Source organism: Argopecten irradians, chromosome 3 (assembly GCF_041381155.1).
Source record: "Argopecten irradians isolate NY chromosome 3, Ai_NY, whole genome shotgun sequence".
Classification (NCBI taxonomy): Eukaryota; Metazoa; Mollusca; class Bivalvia; order Pectinida; family Pectinidae; genus Argopecten; species Argopecten irradians.
This window is the reverse complement of record NC_091136.1, coordinates 13,705,095-13,732,121: the sequence shown is the minus strand read 5'-3', so window position 1 is coordinate 13,732,121 and position 27,027 is coordinate 13,705,095. Positions and strand designations below refer to the sequence as shown.

General features: G+C 35.0%; 1 protein-coding gene across 1 annotated transcript; it reads left to right on the top strand.

Moving 5' to 3' along the window:
• Positions 1-1,409: 1,409 nt before the first annotated feature.
• On the top strand, positions 1,410-25,483 carry LOC138317606 (uncharacterized). The gene is made up of 10 exons (XM_069259386.1): positions 1,410-1,594; positions 4,024-4,139; positions 8,146-8,641; positions 9,417-9,924; positions 11,880-12,003; positions 12,308-12,397; positions 12,521-12,659; positions 13,189-13,310; positions 22,708-22,998; positions 23,817-25,483. The coding sequence occupies exons 1-10, from the start codon at positions 1,513-1,515 to the stop codon at positions 23,838-23,840; spliced, it is 1,992 nt and encodes a 663-aa protein (XP_069115487.1). The 5' UTR covers positions 1,410-1,512; the 3' UTR covers positions 23,841-25,483.
• Positions 25,484-27,027: the final 1,544 nt, after the last annotated feature.

Here is a 27,027-nt window from a genome sequence, read left to right as displayed (position 1 = left end):
TCTTGTGCACTCCGTGTCTACCTGTAGTCTAAATCTTGTGCACACCGTGTCTACCTGTCTAAACGCAGTGCACTCCAAGTGCACATGGGAGGTTCTACTACCAACTGTAAGATCTATCTCCGGTATGTTAATCCCCGTTTCAAGAGTAACCTTGATGTCTTTTACATCACTGTACGGTCATGATTACCACGTGTGGACACGGAGTGCACGAGGTTTAGACTACAGGTAGACACGAAGTGCACTACGTGTGAACACGGTGTCCACCTGACACGCTGTCCACTACAGGTGGACACGGTATCCACTACAGGTGGACATCGTGTCCAGGTAATATGTCCACTACATTCAGACCACAGTCAGACTAGATGATGTGCTACAGAGATATGAGAAAAGATCTAATTATTATGCAGTCTATATGGACTTTGACAGATAAGACATAATTATTGCGATCAGAAACATAATAATAATTTATTGCAACATTATTAATTACTGGAAATCATTCGTACTGTAATGTTTATTTGAATTGATACATATAAAGTAAAATGTATCAATATATATTATCATACAATTTAATTTATAAATAATGACCTGTAATAGAAGTTATAAAAGCAAATTAACTGCGTAGCAAACTGACTACGTACAGGTTGTTAGTGTAAATACAATGTATGTCTCATCAATAGATCAAGTCCGAATTTTCCCAGTAAAAATTATTTTTCTTAGCTAGTGATATATAGTTTAACATTGACTTTTTATCTTATAATTCTTACTTTGGATAGTTCGAACCAAGGACATGTATGACAATTCATAGAAAAAAGGAGAAAACACAAATATAACATTTTTTTTGAGTATCGATTATGTTTTATATCTGTACATACTGTAATACAGCAATATGATAATATATTTCGCCCATTCGGTACCAGATTTAGAAACACCATGCAAGTCCTATTCTTCACCTCATAATATATGTTTAAATATGAATAGTGTACAGATATCTACTTCTCTGACTTCAAGTCCTTGCAATAGATAGAAACATTTAATAAATTATTTATGACATTAGGTATAATCAAGCCAAGGTCAGGATACATGTAAGACACAAGGTACACCTACACATCTAAAAGTTATTTTGAATGTTCCCCGCTTCTGACCTATTTTTGGTTCTATCGGAACTCCTCGTAATTTTCTACTCACTAGTTTCACTCCCGTTGGCGATACAATGCAATCGGTATATATCAGTTGAAAAGACAATGAAGCAGTAAAATTTAAGGACGGTGGGTTCATCGGGGTTGAAATGTACAAATATAACTTGTGTTAGGCCTAGTGATCCCTGTTAGCGTACTGTACTCGGGATCGATACTGTCAAGCGCTTATGAGAATTGACCACAGGTAAATTAAGCGTTGGCATGACATCGAGTTACTATTTGGGAAGGCCGGGGAATCCCCTATCAACGCTGTACTTCCTTGAAAATTTCCAAACAGGAATATGCCTTAGCTAATTCGCCAATTTTATGGGATAAAATGGTGATAGAACGGAACACTGTGCGGACAGGACAGGAGCATGATGAAAAAACGCCGACGGACAATATGGTTTATTCTGCGGGTACGTTTGAACCCTTTTTGAGTAACGTTAAATGAAGTTATTGACGTATGTTATGTACACTGTATAAATATCCATTCAATCCTACTTTCGTTCCGGTTCAGTGACTCTGTTGTTCAACAATGACCCCGAATATAATGTATATAAAATTGAAGCAACTTTTAGGCCTTTACTTTAATCAGAAACATATAAAGATATATACATGTAATATAGGTTAAAGTGCTGTTGTGATATTTATTTTTCGAATGACAGATGAACAATGTTGTTATACCTTAACGTTGTATCCACTATACTGGGTTTAGTTAGTTTAACGTCCTATTGACAGTCAGGGTCATGTGAGGGCGCGCTAGGTTTGTTGGTGGAGCCAAAAGCTTGAGTACCCGGAGAAAAAACACCGACCAGCAGTCAATACCTGGCAACTGTCCCACTTGAGATTCAAACTCGCGACCAGTGGTAGAGGACTTGTGGTCATATGTCAAGACATCTAAACCACTTGACCACCTCGGACCCATTTTATAGTAATTATAAAGTAAAATGGGTCCAATATTTCAGATATTTGCGCCCATGCAATGGGTATTCGGATTTCTAATCAACTTCGCCGAAGCGAAATCATGGCACTCACTACTTCTCGAAATATATGTAACGTTATGCCTGTATATGGTAAAAACAGTCAAAACGAGACAAAAAATCACTTTGCTTTTATCAATGCTCTATCGTTCTGTGGTTTACCATTGATTGATCATAAATTTATGAATTCCATCAGATTTAGAACTGTTACATAGGCATGTTCAGTCAATGACAATTTACTTTGGTGCGAGACTTAGGATTGCCAAGATAACCAAACATCATGTAACGTTGTACATTCCCACATCTGTAGTCCGCTGAATCTGCCTATATTATTAGGCTGTTTTTTTGCCTAAATATAGACTACATACAATGTATATGGCAAATGAAAAGAGACTAATAATGTAGGCAGATCCAGTAGACTTAGTTTAATATCTCTGAAATATGCATAAAAGAAGTTTAAAAACACAAGAATTCCCACGACAAAAAAAATCTTTATATGTATATGTATAATATGGAAGATACAGCAATATGGGGGTTTCAATATAGTGAAAATGACATTGTTCTGGTGATTGTGAAATCACAATTTGGCAGGAGTGTATAACAAAGTACAAAAACGACATCATTTTACTTTATTGTTTCTTGAACCATTTAACAGTCACATACAACATTGTAAGATTTTTTATAATATACTGATTACTATATAGGTAGATTCAAAATGTTGATAATTGCTAATCATCATAAGTATTTTAATGAATAGAGCTCTATTGTATTTACTTTTGATGATTATAAAAACATAAAGAACACTTTGAATTCTATTAAAGGTTTAGGATCAAGTAAAAAGTAGTCAGTCAGATGAGGAACAAATTCATATGAATCAGATTGACAGATAGAATGTACACATTTTGTATTGGTCGACAGATACAGCACATATTTATCTGGCATTATATTATTGTCAGTATGTGAGGCAGTGGCAGGATAAATCATGAATAGTTTGCCCTTGCTTAAATGTATCATACAGCACAAATACAACATATTTATATAACAACGCAACAGGAAAAACAAGCACAGTGCTATAGATTTATTACTTGTTTGTGCTTATGGTTCAGTAGAAATCTTAAAGGGACTTAAAAAATTATATTTCTCTGAAATGCAAGACAATTTTGTTTATGAATAGAGTGGTTACTTCCTGCTTAGTGGTTTGACATTCCTGTAAAGATACTTTTCTGGTTGAAAGATTAAGGGGGAAGCCCTTGTTACAGTTTTATCACTGCTGGAATATAAGCTACATATAACCAAGGTCATTCACAGAGATAGGTCCTCCTCTCCACAGAGATATACCCTCCTGTCAGCAGAGATATATACATTCCCTCTACAGAAATAGATCCTTTTCTCCACAGAGATAGACCCTCCCCTCCACAGTGATACCTCCAATCCACAGGGATAGATATCCTCTCAACAGAGATAAGTCCTCACCTCCACAGAGATATACCCTCCCCTCCACAGAGATAGGTACTCTCCTCCACAGAGATATCCCTCCCCTCCACAGAGATAGGTACTCTCCTCCACAGAGATATACCCTCCCCTCCACAGAGATATACCCTCCCCTCCACAGAGATATACCCTCCCCTCCACAGAGATAGACCCTCCCCTCCACAGAGATAGACCCTCTCATCAAGCTATGCTCCTTAAAATGAAGTGATCTCTTAGCAAAGGTACAAATATAATTTACCTCTAATGATGTAGTTTTTCTAAAGATCCCTTACTCCAGATCTCATGATTGGATTCTTCCCTCAGAAATAGATTGTGCCAGTTAAAGATGTTACACACATTTACTTGCTCCTCTGACTTCAGTCTCTCCATTTCAGTGAAAACCGGGGATCAGTCAGATGGAAACGAGGAGGAAGACAATGAGCTGAGCAGCCTGAGTATAGACGACATCATCAACCACATTGAGCAGCTTAAGATCAAGGATGAAAAGAAGGTAGGAGTGATGCAACAAGCTATAGAATATTCTGTATGTATTTTACTATTTATTGAATATTCTGTATGCATTTTACTATTTATAGATATTATGTATTTATATTATGTTCTATTATAGAATATTCTGTATGTATTGTACTATCTATAGAATATTCTGTATATTGAAATTCTGTATGTGAATATTCTGTATGTATGTTACTATCTATAGAATATTCTGTATGCATTTTACTATTTATAGAATATTATGTATGTATTATATTATCTTTAGAATATTCTGTATGTACTGTACTATCTATAGAATATTCTGTATGTACTGTACTATCTATAGAATATTCTGTATGTACTGTACTATCTATAGAATATTCTGTATGTATGATACTATCTATAGAATATTCTGTATGTATGTACTATCTATAGAATATTCTGTATGTATGTATATATCTATAGAATATTCTGTATGTATTTACTATTATAGAATATTCTGTATGTATGTTCTATCTATAGAATATTCTGTATGTATTGTTTATCTATTGAATATTCTGTATGTATTATATCTATAGAATATTCTGTATGTACTGTACTATCTATAGAATATTCTGTATGTACTGTACTATCTATATAGAATATTCTGTATGTACTGTACTATCTATAGAATATTCTGTATGTACTGTACTATCTATAGAATATTCTGTATGTACTGTACTATCTATAGAATATTCTGTATGTACTGTACTATCTATAGAATATTCTGTATGTACTGCACTATCTATAGAATATTCTGTATGTACTGCACTATCTATAGAATATTCTGTATGTACTGTACTATCTATAGAATATTCTGTATGTACTGTACTATCTATAGAATATTCTGTATGTACTGTACTATATCTATAGAATATTCTGTATGTATGGTACTATCTATAGAATATTCTGTATGTACTGTACTATCTATAGAATATTCTGTATGTACTGTACTATCTATAGAATATTCTGTATGTACTGTACTATCTATAGAATATTCTGTATGTATTGTACTATCTATTGAATATTCTGTATGTATTGTACTATCTATAGAATATTCTGTATGTATTGTACTATCTATAGAATATTCTGTATGTATTGTACTATCTATAGAATATTCTGTATGTATTGTACTATCTATAGAATATTCTGTATGTATTGTACTATCTATAGAATATTCTGTATGTACTGTACTATCTATAGAATATTCTGTATGTACTGTACTATCTATAGAATATTCTGTATGTATTGTACTATCTATAGAATATTCTGTATGTACTGTTCTATCTATAGAATATTCTGTATGTATGTACTGTACTATTTATAGAATATTCTGTATGTATTGTACTATCTATAGAATATTCTGTATGTACTGTACTATCTATAGAATATTCTGTATGTACTGTACTATCTATAGAATATTCTGTATGTACTGTACTATCTATAGAATATTCTGTATGTATGTACTATCTATAGATATTGTTAATTACTGTACTGTATATCTATAGAATATTCTGTATGTACTGTACTATCTATAGAATATTCTGTATGTACTGTACTATCTATAGAATATTCTGTATGTACTGTACTATCTATAGAATATTCTGTATGTACTGACTATCTATAGAATATCTGTATGACTATCTATAGAATATTCTGTATGTACTGTACTATCTATAGAATATTCTGTATGTACTGTACTATCTATAGAATATTCTGTATGTACTGTACTATCTATAGAATATTCTGTATGTACTGTACTATCTATAGAATATTCTGTATGTACTGCACTATCTATAGAATATTCTGTATGTACTGACTATCTATAGAATATTCTGTATGTACTGTACTATCTATAGAATATTCTGTATGTACTGTACTATCTATAGAATATTCTGTATGTACTGTACTATCTATAGAATATTCTGTATGTACTGTACTATCTATAGAATATTCTGTATGTACTGTACTATCTATAGAATATTCTGTATGTACTGTACTATCTATAGAATATTCTGTATGTACTGTACTATCTATAGAATATTCTGTATGTACTGTACTATCTATAGAATATTCTGTATGTACTGTACTATCTATAGAATATTCTGTATGTACTGTACTATCTATAGAATATTCTGTATGTACTGTACTATCTATAGAATATTCTGTATGTACTGTACTATCTATAGAATATTCTGTATGTACTGTACTATCTATAGAATATTGTGTATGTACTGTACTATCTATAGAATATTCTGTATGTACTGTACTATCTATAGAATATTCTGTATGTACTGTACTATCTATAGAATATTCTGTATGTACTGTACTATCTATAGAATATTCTGTATGTACTGTACTATCTATAGAATATTCTGTATGTACTGTACTATCTATAGAATATTCTGTATGTACTGTACTATCTATAGAATATTCTGTATGTACTGTACTATCTATAGAATATTCTGTATGTACTGTACTATCTATAGAATATTCTGTATGTACTGTACTATCTATTGAATATTCTGTATGTACTGTACTATCTATAGAATATTCTGTATGTACTGTACTATCTATAGAATATTCTGTATGTACTGTACTATCTATAGAATATTCTGTATGTACTGTACTATCTATAGAATATTCTGTATGTACTGTACTATCTATAGAATATTCTGTATGTACTGCACTATCTATAGAATATTCTGTATGTACTGTACTATCTATAGAATATTCTGTATGTATGTACTATCTATAGAATATTCTGTATGTACTGACTATCTATAGAATATTCTGTATGTACTGTACTATCTATAGAATATTCTGTATGTACTGTACTATCTATAGAATATTCTGTATGTACTGTACTATCTATAGAATATTCTGTATGTACTGTACTATAGAATATTCTGTATGTACTGTACTATCTATAGAATATTCTGTATGTACTGTACTATCTATAGAATATTCTGTATGTACTGACTATATGTACTGACTATCTATAGAATATTCTGTATGTACTGCACTATCTATAGAATATTCTGTATGTACTATATCTATAGAATATCTGTATGTACTGTACTATCTATAGAATATTCTGTATGTACTGTACTATCTATAGAATATTCTGTATGTACTGTACTATCTATAGAATATTCTGTATGTACTGTACTATCTATAGAATATTTGTATTACTGTATCTATAGAATATTCTGTGTACTGATCTATAGAATATTCTGTATTACTGTACTATCTATAGAATATTCTGTATGTATGTATAGTCTTAGTATTGTATGTATTTGCTATCTATAGAATATTCGGTATGTATGTATATCTATAGAATATTCTGTATGTATTGTACTATCTATTCGTATGTATGATACTATCTATATTATATTCTGTATGTATTGTACTATCTATAGAATATTCTGTATGTATGGTACTATCTATAGAATATTCTGTATGTATGGTGCTATCTATTGAATATTCGGTATGTATTGTACTATCTATAGAATATTCTGTATGTATTGTACTATCTATAGAATATTCTGTATGTATGGTACTATCTATAGAATATTCTGTATGTATTGTACTATCTATAGAATATTCTGTATGTATTGTACTATCTATAGAATATTCTGTATGTATTGTGCTATCTATTGAATATTCTGTATGTATTTTATTATTATTATTGATTCAATAATGTACTATTTGTATGTCATGGATCTGTCACATTTTTGTTTAGATTTAGGTAGTTTCCAAGCTTATTTAAATTATAAACACCCAGAAATTCATTTAATAATTATTTCTTCAAGCATAATACAATCATTATTGATGGTAAATAATCAATTCAACAATTGGATTTCTGTATTGCTTGAATTTAAATTTTATTTCAATGGGGTCTTGAACATGGCCAAAACAAAAATTCAGTACAGAGACAATCATTTCAGTAAAAAAATTAATGGTGATTTCGTTTTAACACACAGGATGTTTTAACAGCCAGAGGTAAAATTAAAACTCCACAGAATGATGAAAGATTGTATCCTTACATCAAGCACCATCAGATACCGGACAACGTTCAGGTCAATCTTCCGGAGTACAGATTCCAACAACCATACCCGTACCGCCATAGTGCCATTATACCTCCGGCGTTTCAACAGCTGCAGAATTACATCGGAGGAAAACAAAACTATGTGGCAGCTGTGGACGAGAGATGTCGATTTTGGATGAAACCAAAAGAAGAAATTGAATACTACCAACAAAAAAATAGGCACCATCTTCTTCCTCGCAAGAACCCGCAAAATGGGCGGTGGGAGGAAGATGGTCGTGTCAGAAAGCAGAAGGCTTCCGGTAATACCAAACCTGGCAGAAAAACTTCATTGAGTAGCATACGGAAAGCTAAACAAGGAATGGATTTAAATGTTGCCGACGGAGCTATATTTCCATATACTGACGATTTTCCTGCTGATGAGGATATAATAGGTAATTTATCAATAATTTTACAAATTAATTTATGTATTGAGCTTCTAGCATTAAAACTACTCAAATAAGGCTGTGCTGGCGGTCTTATTTGGCAAAATTTCTCACAAGGAAGATTTTTTTCCATAATTGTTGCTTTGAAGAAATTTACACTTTAGCGGTTATTTCACCGTTTTTTGTAGGTATATAATTATGCTGTTTACTGGTATGTACCGTATACAAGCCTGAACTTGTAATTTATTTTCCTGTTTATTCTACATTATGTTCCTGATAAGCTGGGCATGTCCTTATGTAATTTAAGAATTAATTATAAACTTTTATTATTATTCCCTGCTTTTAGTGAAATGAAATGTCTGTCTGTTTGTAACACTTAGTTTCTTTGCAGTAACTTCCGATTTGCAGTAACTTCCGTAAATCTTAATGATTTTTTTTGTAACTTGGTCACAAGGTTAAATATGCTAAGGGCTCGCATGAATTCGCTCTACACTTACGTCTGACTCTATTTGTAGCAGAGTTATTGGTTAAATGTCTCAGGGCCTGTACCAAGTTCGATTTTGGAATTATGTATATTACTTTAAAAGCTAGTTTCTTGATACCATTCATGGTGTTAGCTTGTCAGATAGAATCTATGTTCTTGAGTTTTTGAATCTTTGAAACCATCATGAGGTAAATCATTTACTATCCTTATGAAAATACGTATCACTTGTTTTAAAGTGATATTAACTGAAATTTATAATAAATGTATCAGTTGCATACAAAACTGTTGTCTTTGATACAGATGGCATTCCTTTTGACCTTGATGTTGATGGAGAGATGCATTTCTCGGAGAAAGGCTGGGAAGACGGTATTCCAAAGTTGGCCCTTTTGCCTTGTGATCTCATGGAATTTTTTGGAAATTGTCCGGACAGTCATATCGTATCAAAAACTGACAATTACTCTCCTTTGTCACCGCTAGAGACTATACCAAATTATAATCCATCTCCAGTGCGTATTGACGAGGTCTACAATCAGGACAGTAATGAAAAACTCTCAGAACATAGCCAGGACGAGTGTGAGATTGTGGACAGTCCTCAGAGTGGTCACTCACCCGGCAGTCACTTTTCCGGTGATCAGTCTCCCCATAGTACTACACAACTGACTGACTATGAAGTTTGTTCTCCCGCTGAACTTTCTCCGGGGGAGTTAAAAAATCTGGAGCAGATTACACAGCACCTTAACGACACCTTCACTGTTCTGGACGATACCTTGTACTTTGACTGGATATCATGTGATCAAGATGGAGACAGGTGAGAAGTGTTGGAAACTGAGTCCAATTTCATGATCAAACATCAATACATCAGTCAATGATCATCACTCTTTTATAGCGAAGCTTTTATGCCCTTAAAAGCATGTATTATGGATCTACTTTCTTGAAACATCTTTTTAAATCCTAAATATGATGTTAACTAAATTCACAGGTTGTTACATTCATGTCTGTAATGTTTAATTCTATATTAACAGTTTGTTACATTCCATATTGACAGTTTGTTACATTCTATATTGACAGTTTGTTACATTCTATATTGACAGTTTGTTACATTCTATATTGACAGTTTGTTACATTCTATATTGACAGTTTGTTACATTCTATATTGACAGTTTGTTACATTCTATATTGACAGTTTGTTACATTCCATATTGACAGTTTGTTACATTCTATATTGACAGTTTGTTACATTCTATATTGACAGTTTGTTACATTCTATATTGACAGTTTGTTACATTCTATATTGACAGTTTGTTACATTCTATATTGACAGTTTGTTACATTCTATATTGACAGTTTATTACATTGGTGTCTGTGAGGTTACATTCTATATTGACAGTTTGTCACATTCCTGTCTGTAATGATTACATTCCATATTGACAGTTTGTTACATTCTATATTGACAGTTTGTTACATTCTATATTGACAGTTTGTTACATTCTATATTGACAGTTTGTTACATTCTATATTGACAGTTTGTTACATTCTATATTGACAGTTTGTTACATTCTATATTGACAGTTTGTTACATTCTATATTGACAGTTTATTACATTGGTGTCTGTGATGTTACATTCTATATTGACAGTTTGTTACATTCCTGTCTGTAATGATTTATTCCATATTGACAGTTTGTTACATTCTATATTGACAGTTTGTTACATTGGTGTCTGTGAGGTTACATTCTATATTGACAGTTTGTCACATTCCTGTCTGTAATGATTAATTCCATATTGACAGTTTGTTACTTTCTATATTGACAGTTTGTTACATTCTATATTGACAGTTTGTTACATTCCATATTGACAGTTTGTTACATTCTATATTGACAGTTTGTTACATTCTATATCGACAGTTTGTTACATTCTATATTGACAGTTTGTTACATTCTATATTGACAGTTTGTTACATTCTATTTTGACAGTTTGTTACATTCTATATTGACAATTTGTTACATTCTATATTGACAGTTTGTTACATTCTATATTGAAAGTTTGTTACATTCTATATTGACAGTTTGTTACATTTTATATTGACAGTTTGTTACATTCGTGTGTGTGATGTTACATTCTATATTGACAGTTCGTTACATTCTATATTGACAGTTTGTTACATTCCATATTGACAGTTTGTTACATTCTATATTGACAGTTTGTTATATTCTATATTGACAGTTTGTTAATTCTATATTGACAGTTTGTTACATTCTATATTGACAGTTTGTTACATTCTATATTGACAGTTTGTTACATTCTATATTGACAGTTTGTTACATTCTATATTGACAGTTTGTTACATTTGTGTCTGTGATGTTACATTCTACATTGACCGTTTGTTACATTCCATATTGACAGTTTGTTACATTCTATATCGACAGTTTGTTACATTCTATATTGACAGTTTTTTAAATTCTATATTGGCAGTTTGTTACATTCTATATTGACAGTTTGTTACATTCTATATCGACAGTTTGTTACATTCTATATTGACAGTTTGTTACATTCTATATTGACAGTTTGTTACATTCCATATTGACAGTTTGTTACATTCTATATTGACAGTTTGTTACATTCTATATTGATAGTTTGTCACATTCCTGTCTGTGATGTTACATTCTATATTGACAGTTTAGTACATTCCTGTCTGTGATGTTACATTCTATATTGACAGTTTGTTACATTCTATATTGACAGTTTGTTACATTCTATATTGACAGTTTGTTACATTCGTGCCTGATCGCTGAACATGCCTCATCCTCCTTTATCTTGGTGTTGATTGAGACGCTCGCCTCGGAGGGAATCCTCAGCTCTATCATCAACTTACAGAACAAAATGCTGAGAGTAAGTGACTGTACATAACAATGTTATCCGTCGTCTCGGGTATTGAGAATTGAAGTTTTAAAAGCAGAAAAAAGATCCCTCTTTCAATTGTTATACATAGATCATTCTTTGGTGGACGCCAAGATCCCTCTGGTATGCATCTACATCATACTCTTATTTACCAGTTAGTTTTATCTACATCATACACCTATTTACCATTAAGTTATCTAGTACATCTATATATCAGTTAATTGTCTGAATTTGACTCCATTGAAATAATATTGACATAACTTTAAAGTTCAATGTTTCCTATGTTTGTATTTAGACGGCATTGTTTCTGGCCGTGATGGAAGGGAAAGTTGATATAGCCAAGTCTCTGCTGGACAACAACGCTGACCCTAACATCCAAGGCAAGGTAAAGTGTACAGTCTCAATATAGAAGCTTTAATGTATGGATCTTGAAAGACATTTATGATATTGAGTTGTTAATATTTATGATAAGATCCAAACACAACACTGACTATTTATTGTTTCACAGGTTCCTGGATTACATGATGATTATGAACTCAGATCGCCACTCCATCTAGTGGCAGAAGAGGGAGATAAGTCATTGCCAATGTTAGAAATTCTACTGGATTGTGATAAGACTCAAGTGGATCTCAGAAGTGAGAGTGATCGTAAGTTTCCCTACTAAACTGAGAGTGATCGTAAGTTTCCATACAGAAATGAAAGTGATCATTAGTTTCTATACAGAAATGAGTGTGATCGTAAGTTTGTGTACAGAACTGAGAGTGATCGTAAGTTTCCATACAGAAGTAAGAGTGATTGTAAGTTTTCATACAAAAGTAAGAGTGATTGCTAGTTTCCATACAGAAGTAAGAGTGATTGTAAGTTTCCATACAGAAGTAAGAGTGATCGCTAGTTTCCATACAGAAGTAAGAGTGATCGTAATGTAAGTTTCCATACAGAAGTAAGAGTGATTGTAAGTTTCCATACAGAAGTAAGAGTGATCGCTAGTTTCCATACAGAAGTAAGAGTGATCGCTAGTTTCCATACAGAAGTAAGAGTGATCGCTAGTTTCCATACAGAAGTAAGAGTGATTGTAAGTTTCTATACAGAAGTGATAGATGTTACAATCATGTATTTTGTGCAAGCCTCTTCATTTGGCACTACTTTGTATGTACATGTGTTTATTTCTTCCGACAGGTAAAACAGCTCTTCATCTAGCATTCCTTTCACACTGTGTGGACAAACCAGAGAGGTCAAAGGTTGACTGTTCTAAAACTATTGATCTACTCATCCGTTATAATGCTGATGTTGAATTGGCGGTACGTACATACAATGTGTATACAAGATTGAATATATGGTTGATTGACATCCTAAAGGTATGGGGCCGCCTTTTATTGCCTTCAGTCGTAAGGTTCATGGACATCCTATAGGTATGGGGTTGTCCTATAGCCTTCAGACATAAGTTTGATTGAGATCCTAAATGTATGGGGTCGTCCTCTATAACCTTCAGACATAAGGTTGATGGACATCCTATAGGAATGGGGTCGTCCTCTATAACCTTCAGACATAAGGTTGATTGACATCCTATAGGAATGGGGTCGTCCTCCTCTATAACCTTCAGACGTAAGGTTGATTGACATCCTAAAGGTATGGGGTCGTCCTCTATAACCTTCAGACGTAAGGTTGATTGACATCCTATAGTTATGGGTTGTCCTCCTCTATAACCTTCAGACGTAAGGTTGATTGACATCCTATAGTTATGGGTTGTCCTCCTCTATAACCTTCAGATGTAAGGTTGATTGACATCCTATAGGAATAGGGTCGTCCTCTATAACATTCAGACATAAGGTTGATTGACATCCTATAGGTATGGGGTCGTCCTCTATAACCTTCAGACATAAGGTTGATTGAGATCCTATAGGAATGGGGTCGTCCTCTATAGCCTTCAGACGTAAGGTTCATGGATATCCTATAGGTATGGGGTTGTCCTCTATAACCTTCAGACGTAAGGTTGATTGACATCCTAAAGGAATAGGGGTCGTCCTCTATAACCTTCAGACATAAGGTTGATTGAGATCCTATAGGAATAGGGTAGTCCTCTATAGCCTTCAGACAGAAGGTTGATTGACATCCTATAGGTATGGGGTCGTCCTCTATAGCCTTCAGACATAAGGTTTATTGACATCCTAAAGGTATGGGGTCGTCCTCTATAGCCTTCAGACGTAAGGTTGATTGACATCCTATAGGTATGGGGTCATCCTCTATAACCTTCAGACATGAGGTTGATTGAGATCCTATAGGAATGGGGTAGTCCTCTATAGCCTTCAGACAGAAGGTTGATTGACATCCTATAGGTATGGGGTCATCCTCTATAACCTTCAGATGTAAGGTTGATTGACATCATATAGGTATGGGGTCACTCTCCTCTATAGCCTTCAGAATTAAGGTTGCTTGACATCCTAAAGGTATGGGGTCGTCCTCTATAGCCTTCAGACGTAAGGTTGATTGAAACCCTAAAGGTATGGGGTCATCCTCTATAACCTTCAGACGTAAGGATGATTGACATCCTATAGGTATGGGGTCGTCCTCTATAACCTTCAGACATGAGGTTGATTGAGATCCTATAGGTATGGGGTCACTCTCCTCTATAACCTTCAGACATAAGGTTGATTGACATCCTATATCCTATAGGAGTCGTCCTCTATAACCTTCAGCGTAAGGTTGTAAGGTTGATTGACATCCTATAGGTATGGGGTCGTCCTCTATAACCTTCAGACATGAGGTTGATTGACATCCTATAGGTATGGGGTCACTCTCCTCTATAACCTTCAGACATAAGGTTGATTGACATCCTAAAGGTATGGGGTCGTCCTCTATAACCTTCAGACGTAAGGTTGATTGACATCCTATAGGTATGGGGTCGTCCTCTATAACCTTCAGACATGAGGTTGATTGACATCCTATAGGTATGGGGTCACTCTCCTCTATAGCCTTCAGACGTAAGGTTGATTGACACCCTAAAGGTATGGGGTCATCCTCTATAACCTTCAGACGTAAGGTTGATTGACATCCTATAGGTATGGGGTCATCCTCTATAACCTTCAGATGTAAGGTTGATTGACATCATATAGGTAAGGGGTCACTCTCCTCTATAGCCTTCAGAATTAAGGTTGATTGACACCCTAAAGGTATGGGGTCGTCCTCTATAACTTTCAGACGTAAGGTTGATTGACATCCTAAAGGTATGGGGTCGTCCTCTATAACCTTCAGACGTAAGGTTGCTTGACATTCTAAAGGTATGGGGTCACCTTCCTCTATAACCTTCAGACGTAAGGTTGATTGACATCCTATAGGTATGGGGTCGTCCTCTATAACCTTCAGATGTAAGGTTGCTTGACATTCTAAAGGTATGGGGTCACCTTCCTCTATAACCTTCAGACGTAAGGTTGATTGACATCCTATAGGTATGGGGTCGTCCTCTATAAACTTCAGACATAAGGTTGATTGACACCCTAAAGGTATGGGGTCGTCCTCTATAACCTTCAGACGTAAGGTTGATTGACATCCTATAGGAATGGGGTCGTCCTGCTTTATAGTAGGACACCCCATACCTTTAAGGGTACAATATGCTATTTGTTAACATTTGTTCTGTTATTGGAGATGTATTACCCTGCCTGACATCTTGTTAACGTTTGTTCTGTTATTTGAGATATATTGCCCAGCCTGACATCTTGTTAACGTTTGTTCTGTTATTGGAGATATATTGCCCTGCCTGACATCTTGTTAACATTTGTTCTGTTATTGGAGATGTATTACCCTGCCTGACATCTTGTTAACGTTTGTTCTGTTATTGGAGATGTATTACCCTGCCTGACATCTTGTTAACATTTGTTCTATTATTTGAGATATATTGCCCTCCCTGACATTTTGTTAACATTTGTTCTGTTATTGGAGATATATTGCCCTGCCTGACATCTTGTTAACATTTGTTCTGTTATTTGAGATATATTGCCCTGCCTGACATCTTGTTAACATTTGTTCTGTTATTGGAGATAAATTACCCTGCCTGACATCTTGTTAACATTTGTTCTGTTATTGGAGATGTATTACCCTGCCTGACATCTTGTTAACGTTTGTTCTGTTATTGGAGATGTATTACCCTCCCTGACATTTTGTTAACATTTGTTCTGTTATTTGAGATATATTGCCCTCCCTGACATTTTGTTAACATTTGTTCTGTTATTTGAGATATATTGCCCTGCCTGACATCTTGTTAACATTTGTTCTGTTATTTGAGATATATTGCCCTCCCTGACATCTTGCTAACATTTGTTCTTTTATTTGAGATATATTGCCCAGTCTGACATCTTGTTAACATTTGTTCTGTTATTTGAGATATATTGCCCTCCCTGACATCTTGCTAACATTTGTTCTGTTATTTGAGATATATTGCCCTCCCTGACATCTTGCTAACATTTGTTCTGTTATTGGAGATATATTGCCCTGCCTGACATCTTGTTAACGTTTGTTCTGTTATTGGAGATGTATTGCCCTGCCTGACATATTGTTAACGTTTGCTCTGTTATTGGAGATATATTGCCCTGCCTGACATCTTGCTAACATTTGTTCTGTTATTGGAGATATATTGCCCTGCCTGACATCTTGTTAACGTTTCTTCTGTTATTGGAGATATATTGCCCTGCCTGACATCTTGTTAACGTTTGTTCTGTTATTGGAGATATATTGCCCTGCCTGACATCTTGTTAACGTTTGTTCTTGTTATTAGAGATATATTGCCCTGCCTGACATCTTGTTAACATTTGTTCTGTTATTGGAGATGTATTGCCCTGCCTGACATCTTGTTAACGTTTCTTCTGTTATTGGAGATATATTGCCCTGCCTGACATCTTGTTAACGTTTGTTCTGTTATTGGAGATATATTGCCCTGCCTGACATCTTGTTAACGTTTGTTCTGTTATTAGAGATATATTGCCCTGCCTGTCATCTTGTTAACGTTTGTTCTGTTATTAGAGATATATTGCCCTGCCTGACATCTTGTTAACGTTTGTTCTGTTATTAGAGATATATTGCCCTGCCTGACATCTTGTTAACGTTTGTTCTGTTATTAGAGATATATTGCCCTGCCTGACATCTTGTTAACGTTTGTTCTGTTATTAGAGATATATTGCCCTGCCTGACATCTTGTTAACGTTTGTTCTGTTATTGGAGATATATTGCCCTGCCTGACATCTTGTTAACGTTTGTTCTGTTATTGGAGATAAATTGCCCTGCCTGACATCTTGTTAACATTTGTTCTGTTATTGGAGATGTATTGCCCTGCCTGACATCTTGTTAACGTTTGTTCTGTTATTGGAGATAATATTGCCCTGCCTGACATCTTGTTAACGTTTGTTCTGTTATTGGAGATAAATTGCCCTGCCTGACATCTTGTTAACGTTTGTTCTGTTATTGGAGATATATTGCCCTGCCTGACATCTTGTTAACGTTTGTTCTGTTATTGGAGATATATTGCCCTGCCTGACATCTTGTTAACGTTTGTTCTGTTATTGGAGATATATTGCCCTGCCTGACATCTTGTTAACATTTGTTCTGTTATTGGAGATATATTACCCTGCCTGACATCTTGTTAACGTTTGTTCTGTTATTGGAGATATATTGCCCTGCCTGACATCTTGTTAACGTTTGTTCTGTTATTGGAGATATATTGCCCTGCCTGACATCTTGTTAACGTTTGTTCTGTTATTGGAGATATATTGCCCTGCCTGACATCTTGTTAACGTTTGTTCTGTTATTGGAGATATATTGCCCTGCCTGACATCTTGTTAACGTTTGTTCTGTTATTGGAGATATATTGCCCTGCCTGACATCTTGTTAACGTTTGTTCTGTTATTAGAGATATATATTGCCCTGCCTGACATCTTGTTAACGTTTGTTCTGTTATTAGAGATATATTGCCCTGCCTGACATCTTGTTAACGTTTGTTCTGTTATTAGAGATATATTGCCCTGCCTGACATCTTGTTAACGTTTGTTCTGTTATTAGAGATATATTGCCCTGCCTGACATCTTGTTAACGTTTGTTCTGTTATTAGAGATATATTGCCCTGCCTGACATCTTGTTAACGTTTGTTCTGTTATTGGAGATATATTGCCCTGCCTGACATCTTGTTAACATTTGTTCTGTTATTGGAGATGTATTGCCCTGCCTGACATCTTGTTAACGTTTGTTCTGTTATTGGAGATAAATTGCCCTGCCTGACATCTTGTTAACGTTTGTTCTGTTATTGGAGATATATTGCCCTGCCTGACATCTTGTTAACGTTTGTTCTGTTATTGGAGATATATTGCCCTGCCTGACATCTTGTTAACGTTTGTTCTGTTATTGGAGATATATTGCCCTGCCTGACATCTTGTTAACATTTGTTCTGTTATTGGAGATATATTGCCCTGCCTGACATCTTGTTAACGTTTGCTTTGTTATTGGAGATGTATTACCCTGCCTGACATCTTGTTAACATTTGTTCTGTTATTGGAGATATATTGCCCTGTCTGACATTTTGTTAACATTTGTTCTGTTATTGGAGATGTATTGCCCTGCCTGACATCTTGTTAACATTTGTTCTGTTATTGGAGATATATTGCCCTGTCTGACATCTTGTTAACATTTGTTCTGTTATTGGAGATATATTGCCCTGCCTGACATCTTGTTAACGTTTGTTCTGTTATTGGAGATGTATTGCCCTGTCTGACATCTTGTTAACGTTTGTTCTGTTATTGGAGATATATTGCCCTGCCTGACATCTTGTTAACATTTGTTCTGTTATTGGAGATATATTGCCCTGTCCTGACATCTTGTTAACATTTGTTCTGTTATTGGAGATATATTGCCCTGCCTGACATCTTGTTAACATTTGTTCTGTTATTGGAGATATATTGCCCTGCCTGACATCTTGTTAACGTTTGTTCTGTTATTGGAGATATATTGCCCTGCCTGACATCTTGTTAACGTTTGTTCTGTTATTGGAGATATATTGCCCTGCCTGACACCTTGTTAACGTTTCTTCTGTTATTGGAGATATATTGCCCTGCCTGACATCTTGTTAACGTTTCTCTGTTTTGAGATATTGCCCCCTGACATCTTGTTAACATTTGTTCTGTTTTTGGAGATATATTGCCCTCCCTGACATCTTGTTAACATTTGTTCTGTTATTGGAGATATATTGCCCAGCCTGACATCTTGTTAACATTTGTTCTGTTATTGGAGATGTATTGCCCTGCCTGACATCTTGTTAACATTTGTTCTGTTATTGGAGATATATTGCCCTGCCTGACATCTTGTTAACATTTGTTCTGTTATTGGAGATATATTGCCCTGCCTGACATCTTGTTAACGTTTGTTCTGTTATTAGAGATATATTGCCCTGCCTGACATCTTGTTAACGTTTGTTCTGTTATTTGAGATATATTGCCCTGCCTGACATCTTGTTAACGTTTGTTCTGTTATTGGAGATATATTGCCCTGCCTGACATCTTGTTAACGTTTGTTCTGTTATTAGAGATATATTGCCCTGCCTGACATCTTTGTTAACGTTTGTTCTGTTATTAGAGATATATTGCCCTGCCTGACATCTTGTTAACGTTTGTTCTGTTATTGGAGATATATTGCCCTGCCTGACATCTTGTTAACGTTTGTTCTGTTATTAGAGATATATTGCCCTGCCTGACATCTTGTTAACGTTTGTTCTGTTATTAGAGATATATATTGCCCTGCCTGACATCTTGTTAACGTTTGTTCTGTTATTGGAGATAAATTGCCCTGCCTGACATCTTGTTAACGTTTGTTCTGTTATTGGAGATAAATTGCCCTGCCTGACATCTTGTTAACGTTTGTTCTGTTATTGGAGATAATTGCCCTGCCTGACATCTTGTTAACGTTTGTTCTGTTATTGGAGATAAATTGCCCTGCCTGACATCTTGTTAACGTTTGTTCTGTTATTAGAGATATATTGCCCTGCCTGACATCTTGTTAACGTTTGTTCTGTTATTGGAGATATATTGCCCTGCCTGACATCTTGTTAACGTTTGCTCTGTTATTGGAGATAAATTGCCCTGCCTGACATCTTGTTAACATTTGTTCTGTTATTGGAGATAAATTGCCCTGCCTGACATCTTGTTAACGTTTGTTCTGTTATTGGAGATAAATTGCCCTGCCTGACATCTTGTTAACATTTGTTCTGTTATTGGAGATATATTGCCCTGCCTGACATCTTGTTAACGTTTGTTCTGTTATTGGAGATATATTGCCCTGCCTGACATCTTGTTAACGTTTGTTCTGTTATTGGAGATATATTGCCCTGCCTGACATCTTGTTAACGTTTGTTCTGTTATTGGAGATATATTGCCCTGCCTGACATCTTGTTAACGTTTGTTCTGTTATTGGAGATATATTGCCCTGCCTGACATCTTGTTAACGTTTGTTCTGTTATTGGAGATATATTGCCCTGCCTGACATCTTGTTAACGTTTGTTCTGTTATTGGAGATATATTGCCCTGCCTGACATCTTGTTAACGTTTGTTCTGTTATTGGAGATATATTGCCCTGCCTGACATCTTGTTAACATTTGTTCTGTTATTGGAGATATATTGCCCTGCCTGACATCTTGTTAACGTTTGTTCTGTTATTGGAGATATATTGCCCTGCCTGACATCTTGTTAACGTTTGTTCTGTTATTGGAGATATATTGCCCTGCCTGACATCTTGTTAACGTTTGTTCTGTTATTGGAGATATATTGCCCTGCCTGACATCTTGTTAACGTTTGTTCTGTTATTGGAGATATATTGCCCTGCCTGACATCTTGTTAACGTTTGTTCTGTTATTGGAGATATATTGCCCTGCCTGACACATCTTGTTAACGTTTGTTCTGTTATTGGAGATATATTGCCCTGCCTGACATCTTGTTAACGTTTGTTCTGTTATTGGAGATATATTGCCCTGCCTGACATCTTGTTAACGTTTGTTCTGTTATTGGAGATATATTGCCCTGCCTGACATCTTGTTAACGTTTGTTCTGTTATTGGAGATAAATTGCCCTGCCTGACATCTTGTTAACGTTTGCTCTGTTATTGGAGATATATTGCCCTGCCTGACATCTTGTTAACGTTTGTTCTGTTATTGGAGATATATTGCCCTGCCTGACATCTTGTTAACGTTTGTTCTGTTATTGGAGATATATTGCCCTGCCTGACATCTTGTTAACGTTTGTTCTGTTATTGGAGATATATTGCCCTGCCTGACATCTTGCTAACATTTGTTCTGTTATTGGAGATGTATTGCCCTGCCTGACATCTTGTTAACGTTTGTTCTGTTATTGGAGATATATTGCCCTGCCTGACATCTTGTTAACATTTGTTCTGTTATTGGAGATGTATTGCCCTGCCTGACATCTTGTTAACATTTGTTCTGTTATTGGAGATGTATTGCCCTGCCTGACATCTTGTTAACATTTGTTCTGTTATTGGAGATGTATTGCCCTGCCTGACATTTTGTTAACATTTGTTCTGTTATTGGAGATGTATTGCCCTGCCTGACATCTTGTTAACATTTGTTCTGTTATTGGAGATGTATTGCCCTGCCTGACATCTTGTTAACATTTGTTCTGTTATTGGAGATGTATTGCCCTGCCTGACATCTTGTTAACGTTTGTTCTGTTATTGGAGATATATTGCCCTGCCTGACATCTTGTTAACATTTGTTCTGTTATTGGAGATATATTGCCCTGCCTGACATCTTGTTAACATTTGTTCTGTTATTAGAGATATATTGCCCTGCCTGACATCTTGTTAACGTTTGTTCTGATATTGGAGATGTATTGCCCTGCCTGACATCTTGTTAACGTTTGTTCTGATATTGGAGATGTATTGCCCTGCCTGACATCTTGTTAACGTTTGCTCTGTTATTGGAGATATATTGCCCTGCCTGACATCTTGTTAACATTTGTTCTGTTATTAGAGATATATTGCCCTGCCTGACATCTTGTTAACATTTGTTCTGTTATTGGAGATGTATTGCCCTGCCTGACATCTTGTTAACATTTGTTCTGATATTGGAGATGTATTGCCCTGCCTGACATCTTGTTAACGTTTGCTCTGTTATTGGAGATATATTGCCCTGCCTGACATCTTGTTAACGTTTGCTCTGTTATTGGAGATATATTGCCCTGCCTGACATCTTGTTAACGTTTGCTCTGTTATTGGAGATATATTGCCCTGCCTGACATCTTGTTAACGTTTGTTCTGTTATTGGAGATATATTGCCCTGCCTGACATCTTGTTAACATTTGTTCTGTTATTGGAGATGTATTGCCCTGCCTGACATCTTGCTAACATTTGTTCTGATATTGGAGATGTATTGCCCTGCCTGACATCTTGCTAACATTTGTTCTGATATTGGAGATGTATTGCCCTGCCTGACATCTTGTTAACATTTGTTCTGATATTGGAGATGTATTGCCCTGCCTGACATCTTGTTAACGTTTGCTCTGTTATTGGAGATATATTGCCCTGCCTGACATCTTGTTAACATTTGTTCTGTTATTGGAGATATATTGCCCTGCCTGACATCTTGTTAACGTTTGCTCTGTTATTGGAGATATATTGCACTGTTTGACATCTTGTTAACGTTTGGTATGTTACCAGGAGGACTGCAGCAGTAAGACACCGATTATCATGGCAATAGACACACGTGATTACTCCCTTGTGAAATCCTTCCTGAACTGTGTGGAAGAAGAGAAGGACAAAGACATGATTCGCTGTATTCTGGAGACGTGCACTAGGGCCGGTGATACACCATTGCATATCGCAGCAGGAGCTAACATTCTGAAAGAGGACAAGGTGAAACTCATACGGTTACTGGTGAATCGTGGAGCGAACACTCACACAGAAAATAACATTAAACAGTTACCGGAGGACATAGCCAGTCGTGATCTGGTAAGTATTAGATGGCTGTCAAAGTAGGCTCTATAGGCTTGTCTCATAAAGTCGATAATTGTGGTTAGTTTTTCTTGAGCTTCATACCACGATAATATACATGTATATTATATATATGCTTTTTGCACATCATGAAAGAAATTTTACGAAAGAGAACTGAATCATTTTAGCTCTCCTTGTCTGTTGTCCGTCCAATTTAAATATCTAAATTCTTCTTGAAAACATCTGGTCAGACTTTGACCAAATTTGACTGATAGTATGCTTAAAGGTTGGGGATTTTAATTGACCCCGGGTGGCCTAAGGGACAGGGGGAGCAAAAGGGGTCAATTAGGTCATACGGCTTTAAACGACTCTGACACTTAATAAACATTGCTCATATTTGGTATGCGGTATCCAAAATTCAAAATTGTGAAGTTGGATTAAACTTCCGGAATGGGCAAAATGGGTATATTTGGCTATATATTATTATGAACGACTTCTTCTATAAAATTATAAATGGATATGGCTCATATTTTGTGTGAGCATCACCATGGGTTGGGAATGCAAAATGGTGCATTTGCATAATTATGTTTTTATTACTGAACTAAATCAGGTGATCGATAAAACTGTCTCTGCCTCTTGTTTAGAATTGCTAGTGTATGGAATGTGTTTGCAGTTTGAGTGTTTTGTATTATAAGTACATGTATAATGTATACAGTTTCAATAATGTTATCAATATTAATGATCAGAAACAATCATGATGGTAATTTAACTGTATGTAACAATGTACATGTGGTGTTTTTCAGATAAACTTAATATTACGATGTTTTATTTTTCAGTGGAAAGCTGCATTTCGATGCTGAATTTTGCACGAACTTTCTGCATATTTTCTCCCTGGAATGTTGCGTCTTAGGCTCAGAATACATGCACAAGAATCTGCATTCAGATAGTACAGGAAACAAGGAATTGAAGTTATATTGTGGTTAAAGCTTTTACATTTTGTAGACGACTTTGTTAATAGAGATTTCAACGATTTCTTAATTTTCCTAAGGTGTTAAGTGCGTTTTAAAATTAACCATTAACGATATCAATGTTTCCAAAGTTATGACAAGGAGTTGAAATACTTATGTTTTCATAAATTTCAAAAATTTCCATAATGAACGTTGTGAATCGATATAGTGTTTGTTGAAAAAATTCTAAAAAAGTTTGAAGTTATGGACAAAGTACTTGTAGAATCTAGAAAAAAAGATGGAAAACATTGTAGAAGACAATTCAAGAAAAAATATTAAAATATTATTAAAGATGTATATTTCTTTCACTCCCATACATTCTAGACTAGCCAATAGAGTTTGTTGAAAAAATAGATGTTGGGATTTGTCTAAGGGGAGGCAAACAAGTATATTTTTGTAAAAAATTGTTTCATGTTAATAAAAAAAAACATTCACAAATCTAACCTTAAAAATGCTCCACCGCCGAAAGAGCATAAACAATATTCATCTTTTGAACTATAATTGGTATTTAATCGTGAATACATATGTCTAATTATTCGTCTGCTCCCGTTTTTTATAGAGAAAAAATACCATTATTAGTAATCGGCGGTGGAGCATCTTTAATACACACTGAATCCAGATTAATGAGTGTTTTAATTCGTAATGTAACATCAGCAGGAGTTAATCATATATGTATGACACATGTAAATAAATATACGATTGATTGTTCAGAGTTTATAACTAACATATATGTATTCTATAACAATCTTATATACACAACTACATTTATATTGGAAAATCTGCGTTTTAAATTAGATAGTTGAGTTCTAAAGTAGAACATATTGACAAGTTTGAAGTTATGGACAAAGTACTAGTAGAATCTAGAAAAAAAGATGGAAAACATTGTAGAAGACAATTCAAGAAAAAATATTAAAATATTATTAAAGATGTATATTTCTTTCACTCCCATACATTCTAGACTAGCCAATAGAATTTGATATCCTAAAATACCTTGTTGTCTGTTGAATGAGATATCAAATTCCATTATCTATACTAACGCTATCAAGTTTATTTTCGTCGGTAAGTCATTTCACATGTTTGCTTACTCCGATCTCTCACAAAGCTAAGATATATTTAAAAGAAAAAAATATTCACCCTGAAATAGTAGCTACACTGTACCATCCGGAACTCCTCGGGGAATAGATAATGACCAATCGGAACTCCTCGTCATTTTCTCCGTTGTTTGAAGAAGTGGGCGAGGTGTTCCGATTGAGATAATGACGTGTATTCTGGCGAGAATACCTGATGAGTTCAGGATGACTCTGTTCTTACGGAATGCTCTCCCTTCGTTTACTCCTTAACTTTGTGATACATGCTTTATTGTGTTGCTTTTCTGTCATCAGTTGAACGAGAAAGCGCTAATGGCAAAACTGTCAGTTGTGTAAAGTATTGTGTTAACATTTGTAGAAATTAATTTCAATGGAATTTTGAAATAAAGCAGTTTTACTTTAAATATGTATGGTCTGTGACTTGTTGTATTTTTGGCATAGAAAAAGTATTTAGAGTGTTCTACATATTTTTCTCCGCTTCTCTAAGTTTTTAACTTTCGATATTTACCGACTTTTGTAAAGTTCGCATTCGCAAAGTTGTAAAACAATTAAATTGAAATATTGATTTTTAACGTTTAAAATAGCTCGTAAATATCCGAACTGTTCCGATCTATTCAGATCTGTACGGGTATTGCCGCTCTTGACCACGTGATATGGCTCGGGAGGTGTCGGTCACGTGATGCAACTCGGTTTTCCGATATTACCCGAAAGTTTGAAACATGGCGTTGACTGTGGCGGTTCTTTCAAAACGTGGGATATTTCATGCGACATTTACCGCTATGTCAATATTATTTTGATGCTTTCATGTATCTAACCATCATAAATAAGCATCCATATTCACACATTGTATGTTTTATGAGAGTTTGTGATGGTGAAAATTACAAGAAATACAACTTTAAGATTTGTTTTTTTTTGTGTGTGTAGTGTTGAGGAAAAGTTTTACTGTCATTCGTTGACACAGAACTACTTAAAATCTTCTAAAACCTAGCCGTGTCGGTGAGATTTACAGTGCACTCACACGATTGTTGTTAAAGTTTGTAGGGCATACACAACACCTTGTAGTAAGCATGGGCTAATCTGTTGGCTTCGAATTAAAATTACTTTATATGGAAGAAATATCCCTGATTACTTAAATCGAACAATTCTCATGATGTTAGCATAAAAGTTCAAATTAAAAAAAAATGAAAATTCTGAAGTTCAGACAGAAGCTTAATATATTAAAATTGGAAGTTATCAAGTATTTGATCAATCATAAGTTAATTCCCAAATATAGTCGCTTCATACTAATGCAATGAAGCTGTAGGTACAATTCACCTATAGGACAGTCAGTCCAATCCTCCACTTGGATAGGTAGGAAACAACGTGATAGTAATGTCCGATACATTCTTTGAGCATTTTACGCAAAGCCGAAATATTAAGGGTTATAACAAGAGGCCTATTGACTTAAACGGTCATCTGACAATCCTGGCAACAGGCGAATAGGGAATTAATTAGGAGTGGTGTCATGGTAACCTTCTTGGATTTGGAAACGACTGCAAAGATAATAACACTTGGTCGGGACCATTTAAAGCAAGCTTCAGCTAAATCGCACTGGTAGGACTTCAGAAGTTTAAGTATGCTTTAAGATGGCAGTCGTAGAAGCCATCATGGATTTCGGATTAAGAAAAGTAACAACACTTAGTCGATACCATGCCAGGATCTTTGCGGGAAAGTTTTCAGGTAAATCGCATGCACTTGTGGAACATTAAAAGAAATTCAAAATGTGAAAAGTTTACGCAAGATACACGACGACATGACTGTAGGTGATCCTGACTTTTTGGCTCATATGATACCATGATAAAATACAATTGATTGTCGTCACTACTTGGTTAAAGACGCCCTTCAAGGTATCAGATCTATGGTATGTAAGTCTTTTGCTGACACAATCGATCGGATCAATGGAATTTCAAACT

What these genes read in the sequence shown, in the direction of transcription:
- LOC138317606 (XM_069259386.1), top strand. Translation starts at nt 1,513, where the DNA reads ATGGTGATAGAACGGAACACTGTGCGGACAGGACAGGAGCATGATGAA. An exon ending in CAATATGGTTTATTCTGCGG is followed by an intron (nt 1,595 to 4,023) that starts GTACGTTTGAAC and finishes TCTCCATTTCAG; the next exon opens with TGAAAACCGGGGATCAGTCA. An exon ending in TGCTGATGAGGATATAATAG is followed by an intron (nt 8,642 to 9,416) that starts GTAATTTATCAA and finishes TCTTTGATACAG; the next exon opens with ATGGCATTCCTTTTGACCTT.